This window comes from Ischnura elegans (assembly GCF_921293095.1).
Source record: "Ischnura elegans chromosome 13 unlocalized genomic scaffold, ioIscEleg1.1 SUPER_13_unloc_2, whole genome shotgun sequence".
NCBI lineage: Eukaryota > Metazoa > Arthropoda > Insecta > Odonata > Coenagrionidae > Ischnura > Ischnura elegans.
Genome location: NW_025791658.1, coordinates 4,790,411 through 4,806,199, shown reverse-complemented (window position 1 = coordinate 4,806,199; position 15,789 = coordinate 4,790,411). Strand labels below are relative to the sequence as shown.

Below are 15,789 nucleotides of genomic sequence, written 5' to 3'. Positions count from 1 at the left end.
TGGAGTGGCATCGCATGGGCGTCAATCTGGCCTTTTTCAAATGAGATTAAAGTTGACCATTGCCATTCGTCTAAACCGGTATTTATAAAACCAAATAATTTGTATTAGAGATGGGTCGAATAGCAGATTTCTCGAATTCGAATATCGAATTCGAATATTAAATCATTGCTCGAATATTCGAATACCTCGAATTTCGAATACCTCGAATACTAAATGATGAATGCTGGTATGTTTGACTCGGTTACCTATGCAGCAAGCAACAAAAGATTTTGGGGAGTAATTTTGATTTCCTTTAAATGATTCGAACAGGAATTTAGCTGATTAATGAATATTTTAATTTTATGGAAACAATTGGGCATATAATTAATTCAACTAACATCGTTTTCCCCTCACTCCTGCTGCCAAGTGCTAGCTGACAATCTGAGGCATTTTGCAAAATACAAGCTCTTTTCCACCGGATTTTCTTCAATTATTTTCAGTCCATCTTTGGGAGTTCTCAGGAGATAAGAAGATAAATTGGAATTGCTATCAGGAAGAAACAAAATATTCTGAGAAAATATCCCTTTGTCTGGGACTGTAACAATTAAGATTTATAGCACCACTCATAAATTGTAACTTGATATATGTTTTCGGAAAAAAATACCGCATCAACTTCGGAGAAGCTCTGCTGCTCATATCGAGTTTCGCCAGAATGCTAAGTCTCCGTCCAATTTTGACATTTATTTCCTCGCGTAAAATGCTTAAATAAACTCAGAAATACGTCGTGTTTGGTCTTATTCATTTTGAACTTACGCGCACATTACTAATATTTCAATTTAATAAAGGTGTAACATCAATTGACGAAAGTCATTCTTAGACACCTTTTGTGCTAATAGATGACTCATGCAGCGGTTGACCTTCACAGAAATGGGGAACTGCGAAGCTGGTAGGAAAAAAAAGTCAAGGGGGAGAAAAGGGAGGGCCCGAAACACGTTTCTATTGTTCTCGTGTAACTTGGTATTTTTTCGAAGCTAAGGTCTTTGTAATATGATCCCTGCGCGAGCTGTGACCTTTTTTTTATTTCGAAGAAGAGGAAAGCCTCAGAGGGGGGGCTAGTGCTGAATGGAGAGGGATACCGGATCTTGGGAAATGCGCTAATGTAAGTATCCCACGGAACTCACACAGCTGTTGACTTCCAGGAATGGGGAACTTCGAAGCAGGTAGCCAGAAAAAGGTCAGTGGGTGAGAAAAGGGGGGAGGGCGTGAAACACGTTTTTATTGTTCTCGTAACTCGATATTTTTTTCGAAGCAGGGGTCTTCGTAATGCGATCCATGCGCGATCTGGGACCTTCTGTTTGATTTCGGAGAAGAGGAAAGCGTCAGAGTGGGTGAGGCAAGTGCTGAATGGAGGGGGATAGCGGATCCTGGGAAATGCCCTAAGGTTGCTATCCCACGGCACTGAGGTTCTCCTGGTGGGGGGAATCGGGGATTTTCGGATTTTTTCACCCGACCATTTTCGGTTCCCCTCATCGAACTCTTTTCACCGCTAAAATCCACAAATTTGATGTAATTCGTCAACTTGCGTAAAACGGCGCTGCAAGCACTAAATGACTACAGTTCTCTACATTTTTCCGAGTCAACTACCAACGACATGCGTGCGACAGTGTATGACGCGAAATTCAAAGTATTCGAGGTATTCGAGGCAGTACTTTTCGCATAACTATTCGAAACCTCGAATATCGAATACTTTCTAATATTCGAGGTATTCGAGCATTCGCGGATACTATTCGCACATCTCTAATTTGTATATTATGAATACACTAATGGTGGGTAACGAATCGCAATAATGCCTTCCGTTTTCTTTGATGTAGGAAACTACCATATTGTTGGCAGCCTACCCTTGCAAAGTCACATCATCTCTAAAACTCCTATCTACTCGTATAGAAACTAGGTCCCTGTGACGTCACATGTGGCATCACATGGGCGTCAATCTGGCCTTTTTCAAATGAGATTAAAGTTGACCATTGCCATTCGTCTAAACCGGTATTTATAAAACCAAATAATTTGTATATTATGATACACTAATGGTGGGTAACGAATCGCAATCAATGCCTTTCGTTTTCTTTGATGAAGGAAACTACCCTGTTGTCTTCTTTGACATAAGAAGTGGTTTCCAGCACGAATTCACGCCTAGCGGGACCACAGTGAACTCAGCTTTCTACTTGGAAGATCTCAGAAGACTGAAGAGGATTGACATAATTTTTAATCATTCACTTCGTCTCCCGATCATCACCCGTAGGAGGTTGAAAAATAACGGCCCTCATTTATTACTTAACATTGGACTGAGCTCTCATGCACCCCAATTCACTGGGCACCCTGAATGGCTGCGTACTTGGCTTACCCCTTGGGCCACGCCTACTGTCCCAATCTGGCAGTTTTCAAATGACGTTAAAATTGACTATTAACATTCGCCTTAACTGGGATGTCTAAAGCCAAATAATTTGTAAATTATGAATACACTAATGGTGGGTAACGAATCACAATCAATGCCTTTTGTTTTCTTTGATGAAGGAAACTACCCTATTGTATTTTCAAGCACTATGCTTTATCAGCTGTAATGATGGCCATTGTGTAAAATAGCCCCCATTACGCAGTTAATGGCACATTAAGTGTAAATTATACTGCCTGAAATACTTGTCTCACTAAACGTGAAATTCCCTCAATGTGACGAGTATCAGGGGGGTGTTTCAGAGTCTCGTAGGATTGGCGGCGTCGGAAACGGATTCATTCCGAGTCGATCGGGAACCTATCCTACGCTCGTCTTCCGTGCGTTTCACACATACTATCGGAAAGCGTTCCGCTTTTGGTATGACGTCAACAGTCATCCTCCTCCGGGAAACGAGAAAACGTCATAATTTTCAAGAGACAAGTGAGCAGCGAAAATAACCTCCCGCAAGATTTGATACTTCACAAGGGAGGCGAAACGTATGTACGGGCATAAATAAGTGCTAATTGATACAGTGTCACATAATTGACGCTGTTGCCGGGTAAAATTATTTTAGAATTGTTCGTATGTACTTTTTTTTAACGTAATACCCTGTCGTTTTGAGCAAATTACGGGAATTAAGGAAAATTTTGAACGAGTTTGTTCTGTCATTCTCATGAGAGCATAGTTGATTGTTCTTAAGAATTAAACTACAGGCAGTCACGAAATCCATAATTTTTTCCAACAACATATGGTTTACTTACTCAATTGTTTAACCAAATTGTCATATTTTCATTCAGTATCTCAATTAAATATGAATATTGATCATCATAAATGATGTTATGGCCTTCATGATATGCTGTAAACGTCTTACAAATTTTCCGTGAAAGTGGAGGTACGCTGGAAGAAAATACAGCGATTACATTAGGTTGAATAGTGTCCATTAATAGTAATGGTTCGAGTTATGTACGATAAAATAACGCAAAATAATTTTGTTATCTGTTTTGCACGTTCTCGGTTATTTCTATAACACCATTTTATTTGGTACGAAAATGACAAATTGTTGCTATTGATGCACCTTGAAATACATATTCTAAATTATATTTCAGTGAGCGAAAATTCCACAAAGAAAAAAAATATTTGCTGCACAATGGAATCGAACCTATAACCTTAACCTCGCGGATTGCTGCCTTAACCCGCTGCGCCACCGTCAATTGTTGATTCGAGGTGGAAATTTGTAAGCTATAAACAGCTATAAATAAAAGGATGGTATGAGGGAGCTACGGTATAGTTGTTATCGTGGCTATTCCCGTTATGCTTGAACTAATATTTCATATTAAAATGAATATTTAGAATGTACATGGAATGTACTGAAACCATGTACCATGGAATCAACTGAATAAGGTGCATATCCACGTCTAAATTCGATGTGACTACGATGCCAAGTCGCACACAATCATTACAAACTACACCCATGTCTCGTATAGCGCAAGGGATGCGTTCCTTGGGGTCTTTGCGCTATACGAATTTGCGTTATACGAGAGCGTTTTAACATAGGGAAGATAGGGATGCGTTCCTGGTAGCATAGGTCTTGGGTATTGAATTTCCTCTAAAACATCTATATTCCCATAAAAAGCCTTAGAAAACATTATTTCTATAAATATTTATAGTTTAAAACATCTTTAAAGATAGTATTCACGCATTCAAATACTTTTATTCACGTTAAAAAAAATTCTTACGTGCTTTCGAAATTCCGTCCTGTCGTGCGGGTGGGCTAACATCTGCTATCTGAGGGGATCGTAATGCGTTGCCGGCAGTTGATGATTTTTCAAACTAGTCTAAAAACAACTATTGTGTCACCCAGGCCCTTTTGTCGCTCATCGAAATGATAGGAAAATGCTACTTTGAATGCCATTTCATAGCTAGCGGAGTTTATGAATGATAAATCATTTTAATTTGAAGTCCTCCGAGTCATTAGCAGCTACGTGAAACAGTCTTTAAATGCCTTGAAACCTGACCCAGGTTTTCCTTCCCTGAAAATGAATGAACGAGAATGCATTCTTTTCCAAAAGAATATCGTCTCATCTACACTAAAAACTAGTTGAGGGGGAAAGGAGCCACTTTCAATAACAGCTTGGAGTTCATCAGAAAATGTTGTGGTGGCTGCGCTATCAACACTTGCAGATTCACCAGCTGATATCGCCGCACTGAAAATACCTGCTTGCCGTTTAAATTCTGGAATCAACCGGAGCTTTCACTTAATGTCTTGGAGCGATTACCACTCTCGTCTTTTTGTACTGATTCACCATGAACTTTCCGTATGTGTAGACCGCTTGGTTGAAGTTGGTGCGGCTGAGGTCACTGATATTTTAGCTTCGTCTTTATTCAGAATAAGGTATCGTGAGTTTAAACTTCCGCGCAATATCGCTTTGACGCTCTCCATTTTCAAAGCAATTGACCTCTCTCAAGTCCTCTTCTAGGTTAATGGTTTTTCTTGATAAATTCTTGATTTTTCTACACGCATTCCTATTTTTTGCCATATTCTCTTGGTTTTTACCCTGTATGGCTCTATCTAAATCACCTTCTTCTGCTGAACTGTATTCCTGAGACGCAGAAGGGCTATGACTGCGGGGAGGGAACGAAGCCATTGTGTTTAAGACTCTATAGCGGACCCTTTTATGTGTTGATGCTATTCATGCGCAACTCGGTCACCGCTCCGTGAATACCGATGACCTTGAAGGCTTTAGCGTAGACTCTCTACCTGGAAGTCAATCCCCGGTAACCTACGACGGCAAAAATACGTCTCAAACCGTATTGCTGAAAAAAAAACTCATTTCCACTAGCCCCACGCTTAATTAACGATCTAAATTATTTATTATCATTCTGCTAAGGAGACGAGATAAATCTTCGGTAGGCCGGCTATCTAGACCCAATGACGAGTAATACTTTTGGCAATTGCGCAGCAATGAATTTCGATTAATATATAAACAAAAAAGAAGATTTGAGGCAAGAAATAATATTAATATGCGTAAATTGATAGAAATTTCGTGTGTACTTAGCGCAAGTTCACGTTTTATCACGAGAGCGTTTAAGATTTTTGATTAGGCTACACTGCGTTGCAATGTTTCCCCGAGGGACGAATTTGCGCTATATCGAAATTGCGCTAATCGAAATTGCGCTATACGAGACATGGGTGTATACAAATTGTTACACTTCCTAACCCACGGACACATATTCAATGCATTATGCTACCTGCATATTTGTAAGTCATTACGCCATGCATTCCAACTTGTTTCACGTTCTTTTTGCCAAATTACTCGTCCAAATAACAACGCAAACGAACTTGTACCGTCAGTGATACAGTCTGCCTATTTATCGCCTAATTTACACGAGAATTAAAGTCACTAGCACTTATATTACTCTATCAGAATATCCACATATATCAGCACTCATGAAATAAAGTGGTATGATTTTATTATAGCCAAATACTTAATAAAAAACAGCAATATAACATATCTCCACTCGCCACGGGAATGAGTTTCCGGCACCTCTAGCCCACTCGACTTCTATCCGATAGGAAAGCCGGCCTTGAGTCGATAGGAAGCCAGTCTGAAACGCACGGATTGCCTGGCCGATAGTAAGTGACGCAGAATCCGCGTCAAGTCTCCCGATCCGCTCGGAAAGGGAGACTCTGAAACACCCCCCAGGAACGTATCCGTATAGTTAAGTGAGTGTTAACTGTATCAGCTTTAGTCTCAATTCCGAAACTCATACATATATTGCCACAAGCAAATACATTCTCTTGACAGAAAATAAATGACAATAAGCAATTATGCAGCAAATTAACCTTTAAATGCTTTCTCTCTCCCATTGGCTACAGATTTCAGTCATTTTCAGTGAAAATAGAATTCTTTAAGATTTCTAGTTCCTACCAACTTTCTATGATCGTAAACACTGTCAGAGGTCATGTCCTTAATATTCAGGTTTGACAAGAATAACAGGTCAAGATACAAATGTTGCGAGGCTTTAGTGCCAAAGATGTCATTAGGATAGACATTTTAGTGTGGAGCCTCTCCGTTTGATGTCACTCTCTTTGTTACAGAAACAGCCATGATAAGAGCGTGAGTCTGCCTTTGAAGAGAGTCAGGACTATTCTGAATTCAACCCAAAAACAACTACGTGTTAGAGGAGACTCATTGATATAATAATAATGTTTATTGTTCCACACAAATACAGAAGACTCCCAACTATCCGGCTGTGGTTTATCTGGGTTGCAGATTATCCGTGCATGATTTTCACTCGAGCTCAATTTTTTCCGCAATCCTTATAAAACAAAATCGGACGCAAAATCATTATTATAACGGCATTAAAGATGGGATATTATTTCCGTTAGAATCCCCATCGTAAACAGAAGCAATCACGCTCTAGCTTCATTTACGGGAGCACCACGTATCCGTTTTCCAAGCTTCGCAGTGCGCAACCGTGCTCCTTGATCACGGATATACGTCGCGCAGCAGTTGCAACCCACGCAACTTGTGCGAGACGCAACTACATGGCGTGGTGCCTGACAGGGTAGTTTCCGACGTCGAGCAGTGGTTTTGAAGCATTCGCGCAAACAACTTTTCTGTATCCGTAATCACACAGCCACCGATGTGTGGTTTGCGAAACCAGGCCTCACATGAAGTATTAATAATACGAATGCAACTAAATATCGTCGCTAAAAAGATCATCATAAAAAAAAGAGCATCATTTCACATTTCTGAGCCATTTGGACTCTTTTCCCCTCAGCTGCCACAAGCCAAGTATTGTTCTTAAAAAAAATTGTATGAACAAGAGCCACATTCAATAGACTACATGTTTGGTCTTAGATTTACTGACCATTATTTCAAACATATCCTCATGAAAGAATGGATACACTTGTACATTTCATCTTACAGTACATGTCCAAAATCCCTCTCACAGAGGCAGAAAAAAAGTAAAACCTGAAATACTCATAGTGGCAGTCAAAACACCACCATTTTTATTTCACAGTATATTGGAGCACATATTAACCTTCAATTAAAAAAAAATTGGATGAGTTAACTACTCTGCCTTATGGTGATAATTCTGAAAATATGAAGTAATGTTTTTCACCTAAAAAAATCAGTAAATTAACAACAACAACAACTGTTGACATCATTTTGGCTAACATAACAATGCAAGGGGAATAAAGACCTTACTATGGAAGCTATATACTTGGATAGACAAGGGGTCAAAATTTCATTCAAATATATCATGTGGTTTCTGAGTTATGACTTTTTACCCTGTGCCCTGCACTCTGGAATTTGACTCCCACTAGTGCCAATTCTGAGCAAACATCTCAAACTTTGACTCCTCATATCTTGCAAACTATGAGAGTGAGAGAGGACATATTTAAATGGGTCATTAGATAGGTGATAGTAGCTAGTGACAAAAATTTCATCAAAATCTGAGTCGGTGGGTGCCATGCCTCGGTGAACTGACATGGAATGACCCTAAAGCACTCGGCAGGAAATCAAGGGATCTAAGATAGAATCCCAGTCAAGGCAAATGATCAAATCATGACGAGACTTCCCATCTCCCCATAACAGTTATGTTGACAAGCCACTGAATGAATTAGTACCAATGGTAACTGGGAGAAATTATTTCAGCATGGACCTTGACAGAAATGGTCACTATGAAAGAATTGGCTCAAATTAGAGAGAAATTCATTTTAGATCCATCATAATAACACAGTAAAACCTCTATGTAGTGAACCTCTTTACATCGTAAACCTCCATACTTCATACCACCTCTATGGTCCCGTCAGAATTACATGTAAATTTATTGGCAAACCTCTCTGTATTGAAACTCTTTACATCGTGAAACCTCCACTTTTCATACAAAGGAGACACCCCCGGGACTGCCTCTGCAAATTGAACTGAGACAACTAGAGACCATTAATCATCATCATCACTGGTCAACAATCCTAGGATTGGTTTGACGTAGCTCTCCACTCAGTTCTCCTATCAGCTAATCTTTTCACTCCAACGTATTTCTTCTCTTTCACATCTCTCTTTACTTGTTCCATATATATTGTTTGAGGTCTTCCTTTCCCATTCTTGCCTTCCACCTGTCCTTCGACGATTGTCTTCATCCATTCAGGACAGACCATTAATGCAGCAGCGATTACGTACATGGAATGACATTTTCAGCAATAAATGTTTCACAATTATTTTTTTCTTTTACACCTTTAATATACTGCAATTTTCACGTTAACCATTAGTTATGGCCATTTCGTTCCTTATGAGACAGTAAATAAGAAACAGGTATCCTACTATCCTAATCATTTTAAGTGACTATTGAATTAAGAGAGATCACATCGTTTCCTCTTGAATCCTGGTAAAAATCACATGATAGCGCTTGCTTTGTGTTATCATTAAATAATAAATATATGTTCACTAATGCATGCATGTTTATTTAAACGCATAAATATAATGTTTTATAAGACAGCAGTGCCTTTCATTTCCAAAGGATATGAAAAAATGGTGCCTATCACTAAAACCTCTCTATAGTGAACCCCCATGCATCAAATTTCCTAAATTTTGGTCCCCTCCATTACGATGTAAAGAGGTTTTACTGTACTTATACATGACAGGAATCAATAATACGTAACTGAACTAAAACATCATAGTGGTTGTGTTAATAAACTAGCTAAATTCATGAAAAGCTTTCCTCCAAACTGCCATCACCCATTTCACTCCCTTCAACATGATCATTTGAATGACATGTACTGCGTAACATCAATCATCAGCCAAGATGGGTATTATATTGCTTGCGACTTACCTGCAGTTAGGAGGGGGGTCTAAGGTGATTTCGGCCAGCTCCTTCTGGATCCTAGAACACAAAAATACTTCCATGAGTATAATACAGGAATCACAAGCACCTTGTAACAGGTTGTCCAGCCAATCAGAAAAATTCATGCATAACAATTCCAGGGTTTCCAGGGAAATTTTACAAAATTCCAGGTTAACCTTACACGATTACATAATACAGGCGGTCCTCGACCTTTGTAAAATACACACTTTCGTACGTTCCGAATTGGCACCTTTCACTTGACTTTTAAAAACTAAATTTGGACTTTAGAATGCGTCTGCAAGTAATTTTTTTGAAATTCCCACGATATTCACTGCGCACACCAACATTCAACAGTTTCCTAAGGTAGTATACGTGGACAATATGAACACTGCCTGCAATAAGCTCCTTTATCAAGAGAAGAAAAAAGCGGTAGTTCAGCCTTCTTCGGGGAGCGTTTTCAAAAAAGCTGATTAGACACCATCAAACAGCTTTCCATATATTATATATCTGTACTATTTTACGCTCTCAATACATGGACATTATTCATATTCATTCAATGCAAGCCAAGAAGCTGCTTACACCTCAGTAAGTAGATGTTGACGTTACCTGGCAAATGCGAAGAGGGGAATTGTTTCATCAAACAGCTTTCAATAAAATTAGTAAATAAAAGTGCTTCTTACTAATTGTGTTTTCTGTTTGAGTGCTGTTTAATTCATGTACGACGATATTTACACCTTCAGCAACGATATTACACGAAATATTATCTAATTCCGTACGTCTTTTGTGAGATACGTGACCACAAGACATGCTGTGACGAGATGTCACCCGACGAGGAATTTTGATCTAAAAATTCAAAGGTATCAAGAATGAGGGTTCAACATTCGCATTTTGTTATGCTTCTGGATATGTGTATTTATAATGGACTTTCTCAGTGGAATCTCAACTTAAACATTGAGAGGAAGTTTCTTTTGACACCCAACTAAATTCTTTTCTTTTATAAAAACTTTCACTTTCATTTTCTGCATATTTTTAAATGAAATTACATAATTTGAGGAATTCAACTATTAACCATTAGCTTATAAACATGAAATCTGTGGAAAAATAAGATTTCAGTAGGCATATTTAGCTCTCTTGGTACGCAACCCCTAAATTAGTATGGAACTCATTGGTTCGACTTTTGCGCACATTTTCAGGAACGCATTGTTCACGAAAGTCCGGGACTGCCTGTGTAAGAAGTAAGTTTGGAAAGTAAGTTCCATTTTGAAATAACAAAAACTACAGCAGACTCCTGATTATCTGGCTTCGGTTTATCCGTGTAGTAGATTATCCATGCATGATATTCACTCCCGCTCAATTTTTTCTGTGATCTTTAAAAGAAAATAAAGATGCAAAATCATCAGAATAGGGTAGTTTCCTTCATTAAAGAAAACGAAAGGCATTGATTGCGATTCGTTACCCACCATTAGTGTATTCATAATACACAAATTATTTGGTTTTTGAAATACCGGTTTTGACAAATGGCAAGGGTCAAATTTTATCCTCATTTGAAAAAGGCCAGATTGGCGCCCATGCGATTCCACTCCACGTGACGTCACAGGGACCTAGTCTCTATATGAGTAGAAAGGAGTTATACATCGTCTGAGGTTACCAATGCATGCATGAGGCACAGAGCTCAGAGATAAATCTCTTCATAATCATCTATTAAAACTGGCTTAGGTCGGAAAGTTTTCTTCGTTTGATAAGGTATTAATAAACCTTTTTTAAGCCTAGCGCTACCAGTCAGCAGGGTACTCAGCTACCCGCTAGCATCCTGCGTCCTATCAGCGCTCAGAGCCTCGATCAAGGTCACCTCACAAGGCGGGAGGGGGAACCAGAAATGCATCGCACGGACTTTTTCCCATCATTCCTACTTACGCGTCGCGTTTTCGCGCGCTTGAAAATTTTCACTTTTCATTTAATCGCGAAAAATAGATATAGTCATTTAAAAATCTAAAAGCGTGAAATACGTACTCCAGGAGTAATAATCTTTCGATTTAGGCAATAAAAAATAATAGGAAACCACCCTATTACTGCATTGATGCTAGGATACACCCAGCTAATTAATTCCATCATATTCCCTTTGTAAAACGGAATCGATCACGCGCTAGTTGCATTTGCGGGAGCACTTTGTTCCTGTTTTACAAGCCTCGCAGTGTGTGACCGCATTTGGTGATCATGGATACACGTCCCTCAGCAGTTGCAATCTGGGAAACTTGTGCGAGATGCGACTGCGTGGCGTGGTGCCTGTCAGTGTAGTTTCTGATGTTGAGAAGTGATTTTGAAGCATTCGTGCAAACCACTTTCCTGTATCCATGATCACACAGCCATGGATGTGAGGTTTTCGAAACCATGCCTTACATGGAGCATTAATAATATGAGTACAACCATGTTATCGCTGCTAAAAATACCACGCAACGGGGAAGAAAGCTCTCAATGAGTCCGGGAAGCACTCTAAAATAACTAGAATAGCAGCATAAATAATAATAATATATTGTTTGATTTACATATATTATGCTCATTACAAGACATTTAAGTAAAAGTTTGGATTATCCGTGTTTTCCGATTATTAGTGCCGTCTCTCCCCATCGTTAGCCCGGATAATCGGGAGTGTACTGTACTGATGAGGTAACATGTTCTTTCAGCTCTTCATTGCTTTTGTGATGATGACCACCAAGAAAAGACCACAGATGCAGAAACGAGAGACTTCCGTTAGGATCGAGATCGGGGCTGTATGGAGGATGGTCATAAACATTGACCAACACCGAAGAAGAGCTGAAAGAACGTATTACCTCATAGATGACTACACTGGCGGCAACAGACAGTGCAAGGGCGATAGAGATGCATGCTTTCAATTTCTCTGAAGTATCTGTACCTGCTCTCTTTCATGTCTAAACGGAACTAGATATCAGAACGTACCTCATACACGGAAATTTTAAAGAACCCAAAATTACTTCAATTCTTTTAAATAATTGTAAGAGTGTCCGCTTGCCCTTCTTGCATCAGCTTGGTTTCTTTTTCTGGGAATAAGTAGATTCGGAGACCGAGTCACGTTAAGACGAGGGTCTAATATATGACACAGGGTATACCCTGCAATCTCTTGGTGTGGGACTGGTCTCCGTGTACTGGCATGGCTCTTAATACCCTACGCCAGTGGTTCCCAACCCACCTTTATGTATAGCGACCCACCTTTTAATTTTTTCCATTTTCGCGACCCACCCCCAACCCACCCATGATTACACACACATACAAATACGTATGTATGCATATTGTACACTTAATTGGTATTTATATACATTTATATACGCTATTGTTTTCGTTTCAATGTAATAGGCAAGCATTGCACCAAGATTTTTTACGTTAAATAAGTAATAAAAATGACACATACATAAAATTAAAATTATCTGGTGAATCAGTAAAATTTGGTACATTTTCAAGAGCCACGCAGCGACCCACTTAAATTCCGCCCGCGACCCACTGGTTGGGAAAGGCTGCCCTTCGCCATTTAACACGTTGCAACATATTGGCGTGGGACGTGGTCATCATGGGAAGATGCATGTAAAGCAAGATCCCACAGTTCTTTCAGGCCAATAGGAAGATGTCGAGAGATTCACGAGATGATGTGGGCGCGGTATGCATCTGGAGAGCAAAGGCACCTGGGGTAATCTTGCACTGTGTTTCAGAGGGAACAATGTAGTTGTGCGATGTGCAAATTAAAAGATATTAACATTCAATGCGGGCCCGATTTTCATGAACGTCGACAGAAGCGGCCGATAAAATAAGAAAAATACAGAAAGGTTTTCGCACCATAATTACTGTTCAAATGCTGCTATTTACAAGTGGTGCAAACTGGTCGAAAGATAAAAGCTTAGATATCCTCAGGGAGGAATGATGTCTCAGTAGCTTAACACGTTCAATGTGTGCCTGATTTTCATTAAAGTCGTTAAAATCAGCTCTTAAAATAAGAAAGTAAAATAGACCGAGGTTTTCATGCCATAACTTCAGTTCAAATGCTGCTATTTAAAAGCGGCGTACATGGGTCGAAAGATAGAAGCTTACTGAACACCATACACATGATCGGAAGACATGGAAGTGGAAATTAGTCACGTACATAGGCTTCCGGCCCAACCAGCAAAGTCTGTCAATTGTCATGCTCCGTGCTGACTGCGTTAAACCAGAAGTCTACCTGTCATCTTACTGTGCATTCCCTGAACCCAGCCCTTACTATTAAGCTTGGTGCTTACATAATATTATATATCTGTACTATTTTATGCTCTCAATACATGGACATTATTCATATTCATTCAATGCAAGCCAAGAAGCTGATTCCACCTCATTAAGTAGATGTTGACGTCACCTGGCAAATGCAAAGAGGAGAATTGTTTCATTACGTATCCCTACCAATGTTAGTGCTACAGTAAACTCCAGACAAAACAAAGTCATTGGGGCAGAAAAATCAGCATATTATAATATGAAATTATTTTAATTCAAGAATGTTTCATTATAGAATTTGGTTTCATCATTTCATCATCATTTACAAATATTGGTTCAAAGTAGTCTTTGTTGAGCTCTTGGAAATATAATGCCTAAACTATCAGCGCAAAAAAGATAGAACGCTGAACTTAAACCCTTTTAGTGCGGAGGGCCGATATATTGGGTTTAGCCGCTCGGGTGAAAAGTGAGGTGGGCCGATAAATCCACTCTTACTTAGTACATTATTTAATTTGCTATAACTTATTACCAAATATTTTGTCAATATTCACCAGTTTAACCTCATTAATTTAAAAAAAAACTCAAATGGATATGCAATAAAATAGGTTCGAATTTTTTTTTTGCTAGTTGCTACATTTTATGAAAATACCCTCCTCATTTCTCCCAGTGCCCCAGGAAGAAGGATAGCACTAAGAAGGTTAAGCATTTGAATGAAATTCAGCTGAAGCTCCTTAGGTTCTCGTTATGAATCGATTCCCTCATTGTTAAGTAGACTACAATGAATCATTAAATTCTGTTTAAACGTAATCATTTAGCTTCTACGGTCGAAAAAGTGAAGAAGAGCACTTGAAAAACTTTGAGAACGGCAAAACGTCCGTCTTCTTAATCTCGTTACGTTTTGCCACACTTCTGGAACAAGCGGCAGAGACCCATAAGTGTCCATAAAACAGATAACCTTTAGGTATACTTGTAGTGAGACTTTAGTGCCGAAGATGTCATTAAAATAGACATTCCAGTGTGGAGTCTCTCCTTGATTTTATGTAACTCCCTTTGTTACAGGACTGGCTATGGGGAAAGCACACGTCCTGCCTTTTCAGGGAGTGGAATACAAGCTATATTCTACATGGCATTTACACAGGAAGTCCTGCCTTTTCAGGGAGTAGAGTTGTAAAGAATGAAACAATTTGCAATGGTGTGTTTTGGCATTTTTTGCAACTAACTTCAGAGTACAGTGGAACCTCGTTAAAGCGAGTACGGGCTATAGCGACACCCCCGCTATTACGAGAGATAGCCGATGCACCATCAATTGACCCTATAATAAGCGTGTTAGAAAATTCGTTTTTACGAGACCCTTTCGGTGTTGGCTCTCGCCATAGCGAGGGTTTCACCGCCGGAAGACTTTCATGAAGACTCCTTAACCTCTGCAATTGCTAGCGATCTGTTAGAAATGAAGTTAATGGAGTGCTCAGTCTCAAATTTATGTGGTAAACTGTCATTCGATAAATATAATGATTGACGAAACAATGCTTTGCATGATTTTTATTCAGTGCGGCGCTTATAAATTGTTTGAATAGTTAGTCGTTGTTTGAGTAAGGAAATTTAGTGATGCAAAAAAACATCGCCTTTCGTCTGGATTTATGCTTACATTTATCGGATAGATGTTTATCTGTCGCCGCACCACTCCTGTTCCTGTATATCTGTTCGCAACAGGTATATTGGCTATTATTTGCTCCACCTCCGGTAAAGCGACAATTCGCTATAGCGAGTGTTTATTAGTGCACCGTGGGGTGTCGTTATATCGAGGTTGCACTGTATTTAACCCTTTCGAAATGGTGGAGTTCTCTTTTCTTAGCATCACTGCTGGACGGAGCCCCAAGTGACTCTTCCGTCCCCTCCGTATGGAGCATTTTTGCAGGACATTCGTTTCGAAGGGTCTTGCGGATAATCACACACTCTTAGCACCAACCTTTTTCGACCTTTCCTAGCGGGGACTCCACATTATCTCGGACTCCGAGGGTAGTTGTGCTCCCTCCTTCAGGGGTTTATAACCCTACCAGCGGCATTGGTTCACCGTCAATCATGCTCTGTTCATATGAATTAGCTACGTGGATAATTGTTGCTTGAACGTAAAATACAGACTTTGAATTGAATTCCTCATTTTATTCCGAGAACTGTCAACTTTTGAACGAAGCGCTACCATCAATATTAAAGTATTTAATGCA

General features: G+C 39.5%; 1 protein-coding gene across 1 annotated transcript in view; it reads right to left on the bottom strand.

The window, feature by feature from the left end:
• The window catches only part of LOC124172757, a 62,450-nt gene that overhangs the window by 22,623 nt on the left and 24,038 nt on the right, over positions 1 to 15,789 (bottom strand). The window contains exon 5 of the mRNA XM_046552244.1: positions 9,308 to 9,358. Coding sequence (XP_046408200.1) covers positions 9,308 to 9,358 — 51 coding nt within the window. The remainder of the gene's footprint in view (positions 1 to 9,307; positions 9,359 to 15,789) is intronic.